The sequence below is a fragment of the Orbicella franksi genome, chromosome 11 (assembly GCF_964199315.1).
Source record: "Orbicella franksi chromosome 11, jaOrbFran1.1, whole genome shotgun sequence".
Lineage (NCBI taxonomy): Eukaryota > Metazoa > Cnidaria > Anthozoa > Scleractinia > Merulinidae > Orbicella > Orbicella franksi.
The window spans coordinates 824,883-842,612 of NC_138155.1; the positions used below are offsets into that span (position 1 = coordinate 824,883).

Here is a 17,730-nt window from a genome sequence, read left to right on the forward strand (position 1 = left end):
AACTGGAATATATCCCCTAAGTTCCGGCAAATCGAGCTGAAGTTGCTCAAAATCAGGATGCGCGTAAGTCGGTCTCGGCTACTCTTTCAGTCTTCAAGTGAAGTGGGGCTCTATTTCGGTCCAGAACCTCGAAAGTGTGCGTTCAAAAACTTGTGCTGTGTAAATTTCACTGCAAAGCATGGCCATCAGGAGTTAGTTTAGAGTCCCCGGGACTGGAAAATATTCCCCAAGTTCCAGGAACTCGCGCCGAAGTTGATCAAAATCACCATGCGCGTAAGGCGGTCTCGGCTACTCTTTCTGTCTTAAAATGAAGTGGGGCTATATTTCGGCCGAGAAGCTCGACACCGAGCGTGGGCTCCTTTTGCCTGTGTACATATCACTTAAAACTAAGTTCATCATGAGTTAGCATAGAGTCCTCGGGACTGGAAAATATTCCCCGAATTCCGGCAAATCGAGCCAAAGATGCTCAAAATCAAGATGCGAGTAAGGCGGTCTCGGCTACTCTTTCACTCTGAAAATGAAGTGGGACCATATTTTGGTTCTACAAGCTTGACACCGAGCGTGCGCTCCTTTTGCCTGTTTCCTTTTCACTAAGAACTAAGTCCATCAGGAGATAGTTTAGAGTCCTCGAGACTGGAAACTATCCTCCAAGTTTCGGCAAATTGAGCCATAGTTTCTTAAAATTACGATAAGCGTACGGTCCATTTCACTGAAAACCAAGGCCATCAGGAATTAGTTTAGAGTGCCCGGGACTGGGAATTATTTCCCAAGTTCCGGGAAATTGAGCCGAAGTAACCCAAAATCACGATGCGCGTAAGGCAATCTCAGCTACTCTTTCAGTCTTAAAGTGAAGTAGGGCTATGCTTCGGCCCAGAAGCTCGAAAGTGAGCTTTCAAAAAGTTATCCTGTGTCCATTTCACTGCAAACCAAAGCAATCAGGAGTTAGTTTAGAGTCCACGAAACTGGAAAATATCCCCCAAGTTCCGCGAAATCGAGACGAAGTTGGTCAAAATCACGATGCGCGTAAGGAGGTCTCGGCTACTCTTTCAGTCTTAAAGTGAAGTAGGGCTATATTTCCGTCCAGAAGCTCGAAAGTGAGCGTTCAAAACGTTTTGCTCTCTCAATTTAACTGAAAACCAAGGCCATCGTCAGTTAGTTTAGAGTCCCCGGGACTGAAAAATATCCCTGAAGTTCCGGAAACTCGAGCCGAAGTTGGTCAAAATCACGATGCGCCCAAGGCGGTCTCGGCTACTCTTTCAGTTTTAAAGTGAAGTGGGGCTATATTTCTCCCCAGAATTTCGAAAGTATGCGTTCAAAAAAATTGGCTGTGTCCATTTCACTGCAAACCAAGGCCATCAGGAATTACTTTAGAGTCCTTGGGACTGGAATATATCCCCGAAGTTTCGGGAAATCTAGCCGAAGTTGGTCAAACCCACGATGCGCGTAAGACGGTCTCGGCTACTCTTTCAGTCTTGAAGTGAAGTGGGGCTATATTTCGGCTCAGAAGTTCGAAGGGGAGCGTTGAAAAAGTTTTGCCCTCTCCATTTCAATGCAAACCAAGGCAATCAGGAGTTACTTTAGAGTCCCCGGTACCGGAAAATATCCCCCATTTCCCGGGAAATCGAGCCAAAGTTGGTCACAATCACGATAAGCGTAAGGCGGTGTCGGCTACTCTTTCATTCTTAAAGTGAACTGGGCCAATATTTGCGCCCAGAAGCTTGAAAGTGAGCGTTCAGAAAGTTTTGCTGTGTCCATTTCACTCCAAAGAAAGGCCATCAGGAGTTCCTTTAGAGTCCGCGGGACTGTAAAATATCCCCCAAGTTCCGGCTAATCGAGCCGAAGTTGCTCAAAATTACGATGCGCGTAAGCCGGTCTCGGTTACTCTTTCAATCTTAAAGTAAAGTGCAGCTATATTTCGGCCCAGAAGCTCGAAAGTGAGCGTTCAGAAAGTTTTGCTGTGTCCATTTCACTCCAAAGAAAGGCCATCAGGAGTTCCTTTAGAGTCCGCGGGACTGTAAAATATCCCCCAAGTTCCGGCTAATCGAGCCGAAGTTGCTCAAAATTACGATGCGCGTAAGCCGGTCTCGGTTACTCTTTCAATCTTAAAGTAAAGTGCAGCTATATTTCGGCCCAGAAGCTCGAAAGTGAGCGTTCAAAAAGTTTTGCCATGTCCATTTTACTGCAGACCAAAAACGTCGGGGGCCAGTTTAGAGTCCCCGGGAATGGAAAATATCCCCCAAGTTCCGGGAAATTTAGCCAAAGTTGGTCAAAATCACGACGCGCGTACGGCGGTCTCGGCTACTCTTTCAGTCTTCAAGTGAAGTGGGGCAATATTGAGTGTTTTAAAAGTTTTGCTGTGTCAATTTCACTGCAAACCAAGGCCATCAGGAGTTAGTTTAGAGACCCAGGGAGTGGAAAATATCCCCCAAATTCCGCAAAATTTAGCCGAAGTTTGTCAAAATCACCAGGGCGTAAGGCGGTCTTGGCTAATCTTTTAGTCTTAAAGTCAAGTGGGGCTATATTTCGCCCCAGAAGCTTGAAAGTGAGCGTTGAAAAAGTTTTCCTGTCTCAATTTCACTTCGAAGCAAAGCCATCAAGAGTTAGTTTAGAGTCCCAGGGACTGGAAAATATCCCGTAAGTACCGAAAAATCGAGACAAAGTTTGGCAAAATAAATAAGCGCGTAAGGCCGTCTCGGCTACTCTTTTAGTGTTAAAATAAAGGGGGGCTCTATTTCGGCCCAGAAGCTCCAAAGTAAGGGTTCAAAAAAATTTGCTGTGTCCATTTCACTGGAAACCAAGGGCATAAGGAGTTAGTTTAATGTTCCCGGGACTGGAATATATCCCCCAGGTTCCGGGAAATCGAGCCGAAGTTAGTCAAAATCACGATTTGCGTAAGACAGACTCGGCTACTCTTACTCTTAAATAGAAGTGGGGCTATATTTCGGCCCAGAAGCTCGAAGGTGAGTCTTCACAACGTTTTGCTCTGTCAGTTTCAATGCAAAGCAACGCGATCAGGAGTTAGTTAAGAGTCCCCGGGACTGGAAAATATCCCCCAAGTTCCGGGAAATCGATCCGAAGTTGGTCAAAATCACGATGTGCGTAACGCGATCTCGGCTATTGTTTCAGTCTTAAAGTGAAGTGGGGCTATATTTCGGCCCAGAAGCTGCAAAGTGATCGTTAAAAAAGTTATGCTCTGTGCATTTCACTGCAAACCAAGGCCATCAGGAGTTAGTTTAGAGTCTCCCGGACTGGAAAATATCTCCCAAGTTCCGGGAAAGCGAGCTGAACTTGGTCAAAATCACGATGCGCGTAAGGCGGTCTCGGCTACTATTTTTGGGTTAAAGTAAAGTGGGCTTCTATTTAAGCCCACAAGCTAGAAGGTGAGTGTTAAAAAAGTTCTGCTCTGTCCATTTCTCCGAAAACCAAGGCCATAAGGAGTTAATTGAGAGCTCGCGGGACTCGAATATATCCGCCAAGCTCCGGGAAATCGACCCGAAGTTGGTCAAAATCACGATTCGCGCAAGACGGTTTCGGCTACTCTTTCAGTCTTAAAGTCAAGTGGGCTATATTTCGGGCCAGAAGCTCGAAAGTGAGCGTTCAAAAAGTTTGGCTGTGTCCATTTCAATGCAAACCAAGACGATCAGGAGTTAGTTTAGAGTCTCCGGGACTGGAAACTATCCCCCAAATTCCGGGAAATCGAGCCGAAGTTGGTCAAAATCACGATGCGCGCAAGGCGGTCTCAGCTATTCTTTCAGTCTTAAAGTGAAGTTGGGCTATATTTTAGGCCAGAAGCTCGAAGATAAGCGTTCAAAAAGTTTTCCTGTGTCCATTTCACTGCAAACCAAGGCCATCAGGAATAAGTTTCGAGTCCACAGAACTGGAAAATATTCCCTAATTTCCGGCAAATCGAGCCTAAGTTGGTCAAAATCACGATGCGCGTAAGGCGGACTCGGCTCATCTTTCACACCTCAAGTGAAGTGGGGCTATATTTCGGCCAGGAAGCTCGAAACTCTGCTTTCAAAAACTTTGGCTGTTTCAATTTCACTCCAAAACAAGGCCATCCGGACGTAGTTTAGAATACCCGGGACTAGAAAATATCCCCCAAGTCCCGGGAAATCAAGCCGAAGATGGTCAAAATCACGATGCGCGTAAAGCGGTCTCGGCAACTCTTTAAGTCTTAAAGTGAAGTGGGGTTATATTTCGGCCCAGAAGGTCCAAAGTGAGCGTTCAAAAAGTTTTGCTGTGTCCATTTCACTGCAACGCAAGGCCATCAGGAGTTAGTTTAGAGTCCCTGGGACTGGAAAATATCCCCAAAGTTCCGGAAAATCAAGCCAAAGTTGGTCAAAATCACGATGCGCGTGAGACGGTCTCGGCTACTCTTTCAGGCTTAAAGTGAAGTGGGGCTATATTCGGCTCAGAAGCTTGAAGGTGAGCGTTTAAAATGTTTTGGTCTGTCCATTTCAATGCAAACCAAGGCGATCGGGAGTTAGTTTACAGTCCCTGGGACTGAAAAATATCCCACAAGTTCCGGGAAATTGAGCCAAAGTTGCTCAAAATCACGATGCGCGTAAGGCCGTTTCGTCTATTTTTTTCAGTCCTAAAATGAAGTGGGGCTATATTTCGACCTAGAAGCTCGGCACCGAGCGTGCGCTAATTTAATCTGTGTCGATTTCACTGAAAACTAAGGCAATCAGGAGTTAGTTTAGAGCTCCCAAAGCTGGAAACTATCCCCCAAGTTCCGGGAAATCGAGCCATAGAGGCTCAAAATCACGATGCGCGTAAGGCGGTCTCGTCTACTCTTTCAGCCTTAAAATGAAATGGGCTATATTTCGGCCCTAAGGCTCGAAAGTGACCGTTCAAAAAGTTTTCCTGTGTCCATTTCACTGCAAACCAAGGCCAAGAGGAAATACGTTAGAGTCCCCGGGACTGTAAAATATCCCCCAAGTTCCGGGAAATCAAGCGGAAGTTGGTCAAAATCACGTTGCGCGCAAGGCGGTCTCGGCTACTCTTTCAGGTTTAAAGTGAAGTGGGGCTATATTTCGACCCAGCAGCTCGAAAGTGAGCCTTCAAAAAGTTTTCCTGTGTCCATTGCTCGGCCAACCAAGACAATCAGGAGTTAGTTTAGAGTCCCCGGGACTGGAAAATATCCCCGCAGTTCCGGGAAATGGAGCCGAACTTGGTCAAAATCACGATGCGCTTAAGACGGTCTCGGCTACTCTTTGTCTTAAGGTGAAGTGGGGCTATGTGTTGGCCCAGAAGCTTTAAAGTGAGCGTTGAAAAAGTTTTGCCGTTTCCATTTTACTGCAAACCAAGGCAATCAGGAGTTAGTTTAAAGTTCCCGGGTCTGGAAAATATCCCCCAAGTTCCGGGAAATCGAGGCGTAGTTTGTCAAAATCACGATTCGCATAAGGCGGTCTCGGCTACTCTTTCAGTCTTAAAGTGAAGTGTGGCTATATTTTGGCCCAGAAGCTCGCACAAGAGCGTTAAAAAAGTTTTCCTGTGTCCATTTCACTGCAAAGCATGGCCATCAGGAGATAGTTTAGAGTCCCCGGGACTGGAAAATATCCCCCAAGTTTCCGAAAATCGAGCTTAAGTTAGTCAAAATTACGATGCGCGTAAGGCGGCCTCGGCTACTGTTTCAATCTTAAAATGAAGTGGGGCTAAACTTTTGGGCCCAGAAGCTGGAAAGTCAGCGTTCAAAAAGTTTTGCTGTTTCCATTTCACTCCAAACCAAGACAAGCAGGAGTTAGTTTAGAGTCCCCGGGACTGGAAAATATCCCCCAAGTTCCGGGAAATCAACCCGAAGTTTGTCAAAGTCACCATGCTTGTAAGGCGGTCTCGGCTACCCTTTCAGTCTTCAAGTGAAGTGTGGCTGTATTTCGGCCCACAAGCTCGAAAGTGAGCGTTCAAAAAGTTTTGGTGTGTCCATTTCACTGAACACCAAGGCCATCAGGCGTTGGTTTAGAGTACGCGGAAGTAGAAAATATCCCCCCAGTTCCGGGAAATCGAGCCCAAGTTGGTCAAAATCACGATGCCCGGCTACTCTTTCAGTCTTAAAGTGAAGTTGCGCTATATTTCGGCCCAGAGGCTCGAAAGTGCGCATTCGAAAAGTTTTGCTGTGTCCATTTCACTGCAAAGATTAGACGATTAGACAATTTTATATTTATTATTATTGTTATTGAGCAAGGCCATCAGGAGTTAGTTTAGAGCCCCTGGAACTAGAAAATATTTCCCAAGTTCTGCCAGATCGAGCCGAAGTTGGTCAAAGTCACGATGCGCGTAAGGCGCTCTCGGTTAGTCTTTCAGTCTTAAAGTGAAGTTGGGCTATAGTTCGGCCAAGAAGCTCGAAAGTGCGCGTTCAAAAAGTTTTCCTCTGTCCTTTTCACTGGAAATCAAGGCCGTCAGGAGTTAGTTTAGTGTCCCCGGGACTGGAAAATATTCTCCAAGTTCCAGGAAATTGCGCCGAAGTTGATCAAAATCACCATGCGCGTAACGGGCTCTCGGCTATTCTTTCAGTCTTAAATTTAAGTAGGGCTATATTTCGCCCTTGAAGCTCGAAGGTGAGCGTTCAGAATGTTTTGCTGTGTTCATTAAATTGGAAACCAAGGTCATCGGGAGTTAGTTTAGCGTCCCCGGGACTTTAAATTATTCGCCAACTTCCGGGAAATCGAGCAAAAGTGGCCCAAAATCACGATGCGCGTAAGGCGGTCTCGGCTACTCTTTCAGTCTTAAAATTAAGGGGGGCTATATTTCGACCTAGAAGCTCGAGACCGGGCGTGCGCTAGTTTTACCTGTGTCCATTTCACTGACATCTTAGGCGATCAAGTGTTAGTTTAGAGTCCTTGGGACTGGAAAATATTCCCCATAATCTGGCGGATGGAGCCAAAGTTGCTCAAAATCACGATGCGCGTAAGGCGGTGTCGGCTACTCTTTCAGTCATAAAATGAAGTGGGGCTATATTTCGGCCGAGAATCTCGACACCGAGCGTGCGCTCCTTTTGCCTGTGTACATATCACTGAAAACTAAGTTCATCATGAGTTAGCATAGAGTCCTCGAGACTGGAAACTATCCTCCAAGTTTCGGCAAATTGAGCCATAGTTTCTTAAAATTACGATAAGCCTACGGCAGTTTCGTTTACTCTTTCAGTCTTAAAATGAAGTGGGGCTTTATTTCGACCTAGAAGCTCGACAGGGAGCGTGCGCTCCTGTTACCTGTGACCATTTTACTGAAAACTAAGGTTATCAGGAGTTAGCTTAGAGTCCCCGGGACTGGAAAATATCCCCCAAGTTTTGGCAGATCGAGCCATAGTGGCTAAAAATTTCGATGCGCTTAAGGCGGTTTTGTCTACCCTTTCGGTCTTAAAATAAAGTGGGGCTAGATTTCGGCCACAACCTGGAAACCTAGCGTGCGCTCCTTTTACCTGTGTCCATTTCACTGAAAACCAAGGCAATCAGGAGTTAGTTTAGAGCTTCCGGGACTGGAAAATATCCCCCAAACCCCGAGAAATCAAGCCGAAGTTAGACAAATTTACCATGCGCGTAAGGCGGTCTCGGCTACTCTTTCAGTCTTAAAGTGAAGTGGGGCTATGCTTCGGCCGAGAAGCTCGAAAGTGAACGTTCAAAAAGTTTGGCTGTGTCCATTTCACTGAAAACCAAGGCCATCAGGAATTAGTTTAGAGTGCCCGGCACAGGGAATTATTTCCCAAGTTCCGCGAAATCGAGCCGAAGTAACCCAAAATCACGATGCGCGTAAGGCAATCTCAGCTACTCTTTCAGTCTTAAAGTGAAGTAGGGCTATGCTTCGGCCCAGAAGCTCGAAAGTGAGCTTTCAAAAAGTTATCCTGTGTCCATTTCACTGCAAACCAAAGCAATCAGGAGTTAGTTTAGAGTCCCCGAAACTGGAAAATATCCCCCAAGTTCCGCGAAATCGAGACGAAGTTGGTCAAAATCACGATGCGCGTAAGGAGGTCTCGGCTACTCTTTCAGTCTTAAAGTGAAGTAGGGCTATATTTCGGTCCAGAAGCTCGAAAGTGAGCGTTCAAAAAGTCTTGCTCTCTCAATTTAACTGAAAACCAAGGCCATCGTCAGTTAGTTTAGAGTCCCCGGGACTGAAAAATATCCCTGAAGTTCCGGAAACTCGAGCCGAAGTTGGTCAAAATCACGATGCGCCCAAGGCGGTCTCGGCTACTCTTTCAGTTTTAAAGTGAAGTGGGGCTATATTTCTCCAAAGAATTTCGAAAGTATGCGTTCAAAAAAATTGGCTGTGTCCATTTTACCGCAAACCAAGGCCATCAGGAATTACTTTAGAGTCCTTGGGACTGGAATATATCCCCGAAGTTTCGGGAAATCTAGCCGAAGTTGGTCAAACCCACGATGCGCGTAAGACGGTCTCGGCTACTCTTTCAGTCTTGAAGTGAAGTGGGGCTATATTTCGGCTCAGAAGCTCGAAGGGGAGCGTCAAAACGTTTTGCAGTGTCAATTTCACTGGAAGCCAAGGCCATCAGGAGTTACTTTAGAGTCCCCGGTACCGGAAAATATCCCCCATTTCCCGGGAAATCGAGCCGAAGTTGGTCAAAATCACGATGGGCGTGAGGCGGACTCGGCTCATCTTTCACTCTTCAAGTGAACTGGGCCTATATTTCGGCCTAGAAGCTCGAAGCTTTGCTTTCAAAAAGTTTGGCTGTTTCAATTTCACTGCAAAACAAGCCCATCCGGACTTAGTTTAGAATCCCCGGGACTAGAAAATATCCCCCAAGTCCCGCGAAATCAAGCCGAAGATGGTCAAAATCACGATGCGCGTAAGGCGGTCTCGGCTACTCTTTAAGTCTTAAAGTGAAGTGGGGCTATGTTTCGGCCCAGAAGCTCGAAAGGAAGCGTTCAAAAAGTTTTCCTGTGTCCATTTCACTGCAAACCCAGGCCATCAGGAGTTAGTTTAGAGTCCCCGGGACTGGAATATATCCCCCAAGTTCCGGGAAATCGAGCCAAATTTGGTCAAAATCACCATGCGCGTAAGCCGGTCTCGGCTACTCTATCAGTCTTAAAGTAAAGTTGGGCTATATTTTGTTCCAGAAACTCACAAGTGAGCGTTTAAAAAGTTCTGCTAAGTCCACTTCACTGCAAACCACGACAATAAGGAGTTAGTTTAGAAATCCCGGGACTGGAAAATATCCTCGAAGTTGCGGCAAATCGAGCCGAAGTTGGTGAAAATCACGATGCGCGGAACGCGTTCTTTGCTACTCTTTCCGTCTTAAAGTGAAGTGGGGCTATATTTCGGCCTAGAAGCTCGACACCGAGCAGCGCTCCTTTTATCTGTGTCCATTTTAGTAAAAATTAAGGCCATCAGAAGTTAGTTTAGAGTCCCCGGGACTGTAAAATATCAACCAAAATCCGGCAAATCAACCAAAGTTGCTGAAAATCACGATGTGCGTAAGAGTTTATGGTACTCTTACCGTTTTAAATTAAAGTGGGGCTATATTTCGGCCTAGAAGCTCCACACCTAGCGTCCGCTTCGTTTACCTCTGTCCTTTTCACTTAATAATACGGCAATCAGGAGTTAGTTTAGAGTCCCCGGACTGAAAAATATCCCCCTAGTCCCCGCAAATCCAGCCAAAGATGCTCAAAAATCACCATTCGCGTAAGGCGGTCTCGGCTACTCTTTTAGTCTTAAAATGAAGTGGGGCTATATTTCGGCCTAGAAGCTCGACACCTAGCTTGCGCTTCTTTAACCTGTGTCCATTTCAGCAAAAAATAAAGACATCAGGGTTTAGTTTAGAGTTTCCGGCACTGGAAAATATCCCCCAATTTCCGGAAAATCGAGCCGAAGTTGATCAAAATCACGATGCGCGTAAGGCGGTCTCGGCTACTCTTTCAGTCTTGAAGTGAAGTGGGGCTACATTGCTGCCCAAGAGCTTGAAAGTGAGCGTTTAAAAAGTTTTGCTCTGTCTATTTCACTGCAAACGAAGGCCATCAGGAGTTAATTTAGAGTTTCCAGGAGTAGAAAATATCCCCCAACTTCCTGGCAATCGAGCCGAGGTTGGTTAAAATCACCATGCCCGTAAGGCGGTCTCGGCTACTCTTTCATTCTTAAAGTGAAGTGGGGCAATATTTCGGCCCAGAAGCTCTAAAGTGAGTGTTTAAAAAGGTTTTGCTGTGTCAATTTCACTGCAAACCAAAGCCATCAGGAATTAGTTTAGAGACCCAGGGAGTGGAAAATATCCCCCAAATTCCGGGAAATTTAGCCGAAGTTGGTCAAAATCACCATGTGCGTAAGGCGGTCTCGGCTAATCTTTCAGTCTTAAAGTGAAGTGGGGCTATATTTCTGCCCAGAAGCTCGAAAGTGACCGTTCAAAAGGTCTTGCTGTGTCAATTTCACTGCAAACAAAGGCGAGCAGAAGTTAGGTTAGAGTCTCAGGGACTGGAAAATATCCTGTAAGTGCGGAAAAATGGGGACAAAGGTCGTCAAAATGAAGATACGCGTAAGGCCGTCTCGGCTATTCGTTCAGTCTTAAAGTGAAGTGAGGCTCTACTTCGGCCCACAAGGTCCAAAGTGAGCGTTCAAAAAAAATTGCTGTGTCCATTTCACTGCAAACCAAGGCAATCAGGAGATAGTTTAGAGTCCCCGAGACTTGAATATATCCCCTAAGTTCCGGGAAATCGAGCCAAAGTTTGTCAAACTCACGATGCGCGTAAGACGGACTCGGCTACTCTTTCAATCTTAAAGTAGAGTGGGGGCTATATTTCGGCCCAGAAGCTCGAAGGTGAGCGTTCAAAATGTTTTCCTCTCCATTTCAATACAAACCAAGCCGATCAGGGGTTAGTTCAGAGTCCTCGGGACTGGAAAATACCCCCCAAGTTCCTAGAAATCGATCCGAAGTTGGTCAAAATCACGATGCGCGTAAGGCGGTCTCGGCTACTCTTTCAGTCCTAAAGTGAAGTGTGGCTATATTTCGGCAAAGAAGGTCGTAAGTGAGCGTTGAAAAAGTTATGCTGTGCCCAATTCACTGCAAAGCAAGGCAATCAGGTGTCAGTTTAGAGTCCGCCGGATTTGAAAATATCCCCCAAGTTCTGGGAAATCGAGCCGAAGTTGGTCAAAATCACGATGCGCCTAAGGCGGTCTCGGCTACTCTTAAAGTCTTAAAGTGAAGTACGACTAAATTTGGGCCCAGAAGCTCGAAGGTGAGCGTTCAAAATGTTTTCCGATGTCCATTTCAATGCAAACCAAGGCAATCAGGAGTTAGTTTAGAGTCCCCGGGACTAAAAAAATATGCCCCAAGTTCCGGGAAATCGAGCCTAAGCTGGTCAAAATCACGATGCGCGTAAGGCGGTCTCGGCTACTCTTAAAGTCTTAAAGTGAAGTGGGACTAAATTTGGGCCCAGAAGCTCGAAGGTGAGCGTTCAAAATGTTTTCCTATGTCCATTTCAATGCAAACCAAGGCAATCAGGAGTTAGTTTAGAGTCCCCGGGACTAAAAAAATATGCCCCAAGTTGCGGGAAATCGAGCCGAAGTTGGTCAAAATGACGATGCGCGTAAGGCGCTCTCGCTTACTCTTTCAGTCTTTAAGTCAAGTGGGGCTATATTTGGGCCAAGAAGCTCGAAAGTGAACGTTCAGAAAGTTTTGCTGTGTCCATTTCAATGCCAACCAAGGCCATCAGGAGTTACTTTAGAGTCCGCGGGACTAAAAACATATTCCCCAAGTTCCGGGAAACCGAGCCCAAGTTGGTCAAAATCACGATGCGTGCAAGGCGGTCCCGGCTACTCTTTCAGTCTTAAAGTGAAGTTGCGCTATATTTCGGCCCAGAGGCTCGAAAGTGCGCGTTCAAAAAGTTTTCCTGGGTCAATTTCACTTCAAACGATCAAGAGTTAGTTTAGAGTCCCAGGGACTGGAAAATATCCCGTAAGTGCCGAAAAATCGAGACAAAGTTTGGCAAAATAAATAAGCGCGTAAGGCCGTCTGGGCTACTCTTTTAGTGTTAAAATAAAGTGGGGCTCTATTTCGGCCCAGAAGCTCCAAAGTAAGGGTTCAAAAAAATTTGCTGTGTCCATTTCACTGGAAACCAAGGCCATCAGGAGTTAGTTTACTGTTCCCGGGACTGGAATATATCCCCCAAGTTCCGGGAAATCGAGCTAAATTTGGTCAAAATCACGATGCGCGTAAGGCGGTCTCGGCTACTATTTCAGGGTTAAAGTGAAGTAGGCTTCAAGAGTCTCCGGGACTGGAAAATATCCCCCAAATTCCGGGAAATGGAGCCGAAGTTGGTGAAAATCACGATGCGCGCAAGGCGGTCTCAGCTATTCTTTCAGTCTTAAAGGGAAGTTGGGCTATATTTTAGGCCAGAAGCTCGAAGATAAGCGTTCAAAAAGTTTTGCTGTGTCCATTTCACTGCAACGCAAGGCCATCAGGAGTTAGTTTAGAGTCCCCGGGACTGGAAAATATCCCCCAAGTTCCGGAAAATCAAGCAAAAGGTTGTCAAAATCACGATGCGCGTAAGACGGTCTCGGCTACTCTTTCAGGCTTAAAGAGAAGTGGGGCTATATTCGGCTCAGAAGCTTGAAGGTGAGCGTTTAAAATGTTTTGCTCTGTCCATTTCAATGCAAACCAAGCCGATCGGGAGTTAGTTTACAGTCCCTGGGACTGAAAAATATCCCACAAGTTCCGGCAAATTGAGCCAAAGTTGCTCAAAATCACGATGCGCGTAAGGCCGTTTCGTCTATTTTTTCAGTCTGAAAATGAAGTGGGGCTATATTTCGACCTAGAAGCTCGGCACCGAGCGTGCGCTAATTTAATCTGTGTCGATTTCACTGAAAACTAAGGCAATCAGGAGTTAGTTTAGAGCTCCCAAAGCTGGAAACTATCCCCCAAGCTCCGGGAAATCGAGCCATAGAAGCTCAAAATCACGATGCGCGTAAGGCGGTCTCGTCTACTCTTTCAGCCTTAAAATGAAATGGGCTATATTTCGGCCCAAAGGCTCGAAAGTGACCGTTCAAAAAGTTTTCCTGTGTCCATTTCACTGCAAACCAAGGCCAAGAGGAAATACGTTAGAGTCCCCGGGACTGTAAAATATCCCCCAAGTTCCGGCGCGTAAGCCGGTCTCGGCTACTCTTTCAATCTTAAAGTAAAGTGCAGCTATATTTCGGCCCAGAAGCTCGAAAGTGAGCGTTCAAAAAGTTTTGCTGTGTCCATTTTACTGCAGACCAAGGACGTCGGGGGCCAGTTTAGAGTCCCCGGGAATGGAAAATATCCCCCAAGTTCCGGAAAATTTAGCCAAAGTTGGTCAAAATCACGACGCGCGTACGGCGGTCTCGGCTACTCTTTCAGTCTTAAAGTGAAGTGGGGCAATATTTCGGCCCAGAAGCTCGAAACTGACCGTTTAAAAAGTTTTGCTGTCTCAATTTCACTGCAAACCAAGGCCATCAGGGGTTAGTTTAGAGACCCAGGGAGTGGAAAATATCCCCCAAATGCCGGGAAATTTAACCTAAGTTTGTCAAAATCACCAGGGCGTAAGGCGGTCTTGGCTAATCTTTCAGTCTTAAAGTGAAGTGGGGCTATATTTCGCCCCAGAAGCTCGAAGGTGAGTCTTCACAACGTTTTGCTCTGTCAGTTTCAATACAAAGCAAGGCGATCAGGAGTTAGTTTAGAGTCCCCGGGACTGGAAAATATCCCCCAAGTTCCGGGATATCGATCCGAGGCTGGTCAAAATCACGATGCGCGAAACGCCATCTCGGCTATTGTTTCAGTCTTAAAGTGAAGTGGGGCTATATTTCGACCTAGAAGCTCGAAAGTGACCGTTTAAAAAGTTACGTTTTGTGCATTTAACTGCAAACAAAGGCCATCAGGACTTAGTTTAAAGTCCCCTGGACTGGAAAATATCCGCCAAGTTCCGGGAAATCGAGCTGAAGTTGGTCAAAATCACTATGCCTGTAAGACGGTCTCTGCTACTCTGTCAGGCTTAAAGTGAAGTGGGGCTATATTTCGGCCCAGAAGCTGCAAAGTGATCGTTAAAAAAGTGATTCTCTGTTCATTTCACTGCAAACCAAGGCCATCAGGAGTTAGTTTAGAGTCCCCCGGACTGGAAAATATTTCCCAAGTTCCGGGAAATCGAGCTGAACTTGGTCAAAATCACGATGCGCGTAAGGCGGTCTCGGCTACTATTTCAGGGTTAAAGTGAAGTGGGCTTCTATTTAAGCCCACAAGCTAGAAGGTGAGTGTTAAAAAAGTTCTGCTCTGTCCATTTCTCCGAAAACCAAGGCCATAAGGAGTTAATTTAGAGCTCGTGGGACTCGAATATATCCGCCAAGCTCCGGGATATCGACCCGAAGTTGGTCAAAATCACGATTCGCGCAAGACGGTTTCGGCTACTCTTTCAGTCCATATTTCGGGCCAGAAGCTCGAAAGTGACCGTTCAAAAAGTTTGGCTGTGTCCATTTCAATGCAAACCAAGACGATCAGGATTTAGTTTAGAGTCTCCGGGACTGGAAACTATCCCCCAAATTCCGGGAAATCGAGCCGAAGTTGGTCAAAATCACGATGAGTGCAAGGCGGTCTCAGCTATTCTTTCAGTCTCAAAGGGAAGTTGGGCTATATTTTAGGCCAGAAGCTCGAAGATAAGCGTTCAAAAAGTTTTGCTGTGTCCATTTCACTGCAAACCAAGGTCATCAGGAATAAGTTTAGAGTCCACAGAACTGGAAAATATCCCCTAATTTCCGGCAAATCGAGCCGAAGTTGGTCAAAATCACGATGCGCGTAAGGCGGACTCGGCTCATCTTTCACTCTTCAAGTGAAGTGGGGCTATATTTCGGCCTAGAAGCTCGAAGCTTTGCTTTCAAAAAGTTTGGCTGTTTCAATTTCACTGCAAAACAAGCCCATCCGGACTTACTTTAGAATCCCCGGGACTAGAAAATATCCCCCAAGTCCCGCGAAATCAAGCCGAAGATGGTCAAAATCACGATGCGCGTAAGGCGGTCTCGGCTACTCTTTAAGTCTTAAAGTGAAGTGGGGCTATGTTTCGGCCCAGAAGTTCGAAAGGAAGCGTTCAAAAAGTTTTCCTGTGTCCATTTCACTGCAAACCCAGGCCATCAGGAGTTAGTTTAGAGTCCGCGGGACTGGAATATATCCCCCAAGTTCCGGGAAATCGAGCCAAATTTGGTCAAAATCACCATGCGCGTAAGCCGGTCTCGGCTACTCTATCAGTCTTAAAGTAAAGTTGGGCTATATTTTGTTCCAGAAACTCACAAGTAAGCGTTTAAAAAGTTCTTCTAAGTCCACTTCACTGCAAACCACGACAATGAGGAGTTAGTTTAGAAATCCCGGGACTGGAAAATATCCTCGAAGTTGCGGCAAATCGAGCCGAAGTTGGTGAAAATCACGATGCGCGGAACGCGTTCTTTGCTACTCTTTCCGTCTTAAAGTGAAGTGGGGCTATATTTCGGCCTAGACGCTCGACACCGAGCGAGCGCTCCTTTTATCTGTGTCCATTTTAGTAAAAATTAAGGCCATCAGAAGTTAGTTTAGAGTCCCCGGGACTGTAAAATATCAACCAAAATCCGGCAAATCAACCAAAGTTGCTGAAAATCACGATGTGCGTAAGAGTTTATGGTACTCTTACCGTTTTAAATTAAAGTGGGGCTATATTTCGGCCTAGAAGCTCCACACCTAGCGTCCGCTTCGTTTACCTCTGTCCTTTTCACTTAATAATACGGCAATCAGGAGTTAGTTTAGAGTCCCCGGACTGAAAAATATCCCCCTAGTCCCCGCAAATCCAGCCAAAGATGCTCAAAAATCACCATTCGCGTAAGGCGGTCTCGGCTACTCTTTTAGTCTTAAAATGAAGTGGGGCTATATTTCGGCCTAGAAGCTCGACACCTAGCTTGCGCTTCTTTAACCTGTGTCCATTTCAGCAAAAAATAAAGACATCAGGGTTTAGTTTAGAGTTTCCGGCACTGGAAAATATCCCCCAATTTCCGGAAAATCGAGCCGAAGTTGATCAAAATCACGATGCGCGTAAGGCGGTCTCGGCTACTCTTTCAGTCTTGAAGTGAAGTGGGGCTACATTGCTGCCCAAGAGCTTGAAAGTGAGCGTTTAAAAAGTTTTGCTCTGTCTATTTCACTGCAAACGAAGGCCATCAGGAGTTAATTTAGAGTTTCCAGGAGTAGAAAATATCCCCCAACTTCCTGGCAATCGAGCCGAGGTTGGTTAAAATCACCATGCCCGTAAGGCGGTCTCGGCTACTCTTTCATTCTTAAAGTGAAGTGGGGCAATATTTCGGCCCAGAAGCTCTAAAGTGAGTGTTTAAAAAGGTTTTGCTGTGTCAATTTCACTGCAAACCAAAGCCATCAGGAATTAGTTTAGAGACCCAGGGAGTGGAAAATATCCCCCAAATTCCGGGAAATTTAGCCGAAGTTGGTCAAAATCACCATGTGCGTAACGCGGGCTCGGCTAATCTTTCAGTCTTAAAGTGAAGTGGGGCTATATTTCTGCCCAGAAGCTCGAAAGTGACCGTTCAAAAGGTCTTGCTGTGTCAATTTCACTGCAAACAAAGGCGAGCAGAAGTTAGGTTAGAGTCTCAGGGACTGGAAAATATCCTGTAAGTGCGGAAAAATGGGGACAAAGGTCGTCAAAATGAAGATACGCGTAAGGCCGTCTCGGCTATTCGTTCAGTCTTAAAGTGAAGTGAGGCTCTACTTCGGCCCACAAGGTCCAAAGTGAGCGTTCAAAAAAAATTGCTGTGTCCATTTCACTGCAAACCAAGGCAATCAGGAGATAGTTTAGAGTCCCCGAGACTTGAATATATCCCCTAAGTTCCGGGAAATCGAGCCAAAGTTTGTCAAACTCACGATGCGCGTAAGACGGACTCGGTTACTCTTTCAATCTTAAAGTAGAGTGGGGGCTATATTTCGGCCCAGAAGCTCGAAGGTGAGCGTTCAAAATGTTTTCCTCTGTCCATTTCAATACAAACCAAGGCAATAAGGGGTTAGTTTAGAGTCCTTTGGGACTGGAAAATACCCCCCAAGTTCCTAGAAATCGATCCGAAGTTGGTCAAAATCACGATGCGCCTAAGGCGGTCTCGGCTACTCTTTCAGTCTTAAAGTGAAGTGTGGCTATATTTCGGCAAAGAAGGTCGAAAGTGAGCGTTGAAAAAGTTATGCTGTGTCCAATTCACTGCAAAGCAAGGTAACCAGGTGTTAGTTTAGAGTCCACCGGATTTGAAAATATCCCCCAAGTTCCGGGAAATCGAGCCTAAGCTGGTCAAAATCACGATGCGCGTAAGGCGGTCTCGGCTACTCTTAAAGTCTTAAAGTGAAGTGGGGCTATATTTGGGCCCAGAAGCTCGAAGGTGAGCGTTCAAAATGTTTTCCTATGTCCATTTCAACGTAAACCAAGGCCATCAGGAGTTAGTTTACAGTCCCCGGGACTAAAAAAATATCCCCCAAGTTGCGGGAAATCGAGCCGAAGTTGGTCAAAGTCACGATGAGCGTAAGGCGCTCTCGCTTACTCTTTCAGTCTTTAAGTGAAGTGGGGCTATATTTGGGCCAAGAAGCTCGAAAGTGAACGTTCAAAAAGTTTTGCTGTGTCCATTTCAAGGCCATCAGGAGTTACTTTAGAGTCCGCGGGACTAAAAAATATTCCCCAAGTTCCGGGAAACCGAGCCGAAGTTGGTCAAACTCACGATGCGCGTAAGGCGGGCTCGGCTACTCTTTTAGTCTTAAAGTAAAGTGGGGCTATATCTCGTCAC

The 17,730-nt window shown here is 46.0% G+C and overlaps 1 protein-coding gene across 1 annotated transcript in view; it reads right to left on the reverse strand.

Moving 5' to 3' along the window:
• Positions 1–506: 506 nt before the first annotated feature.
• Positions 507–17,730, reverse strand: part of LOC145503385 (uncharacterized) — a 34,522-nt gene continuing 17,298 nt past the window's right edge. Inside the window, exon 2 of the mRNA XM_081482843.1 lies at positions 507–511. Within this exon, the coding sequence (XP_081338969.1) occupies positions 507–511 (5 nt within the window). The remainder of the gene's footprint in view (positions 512–17,730) is intronic.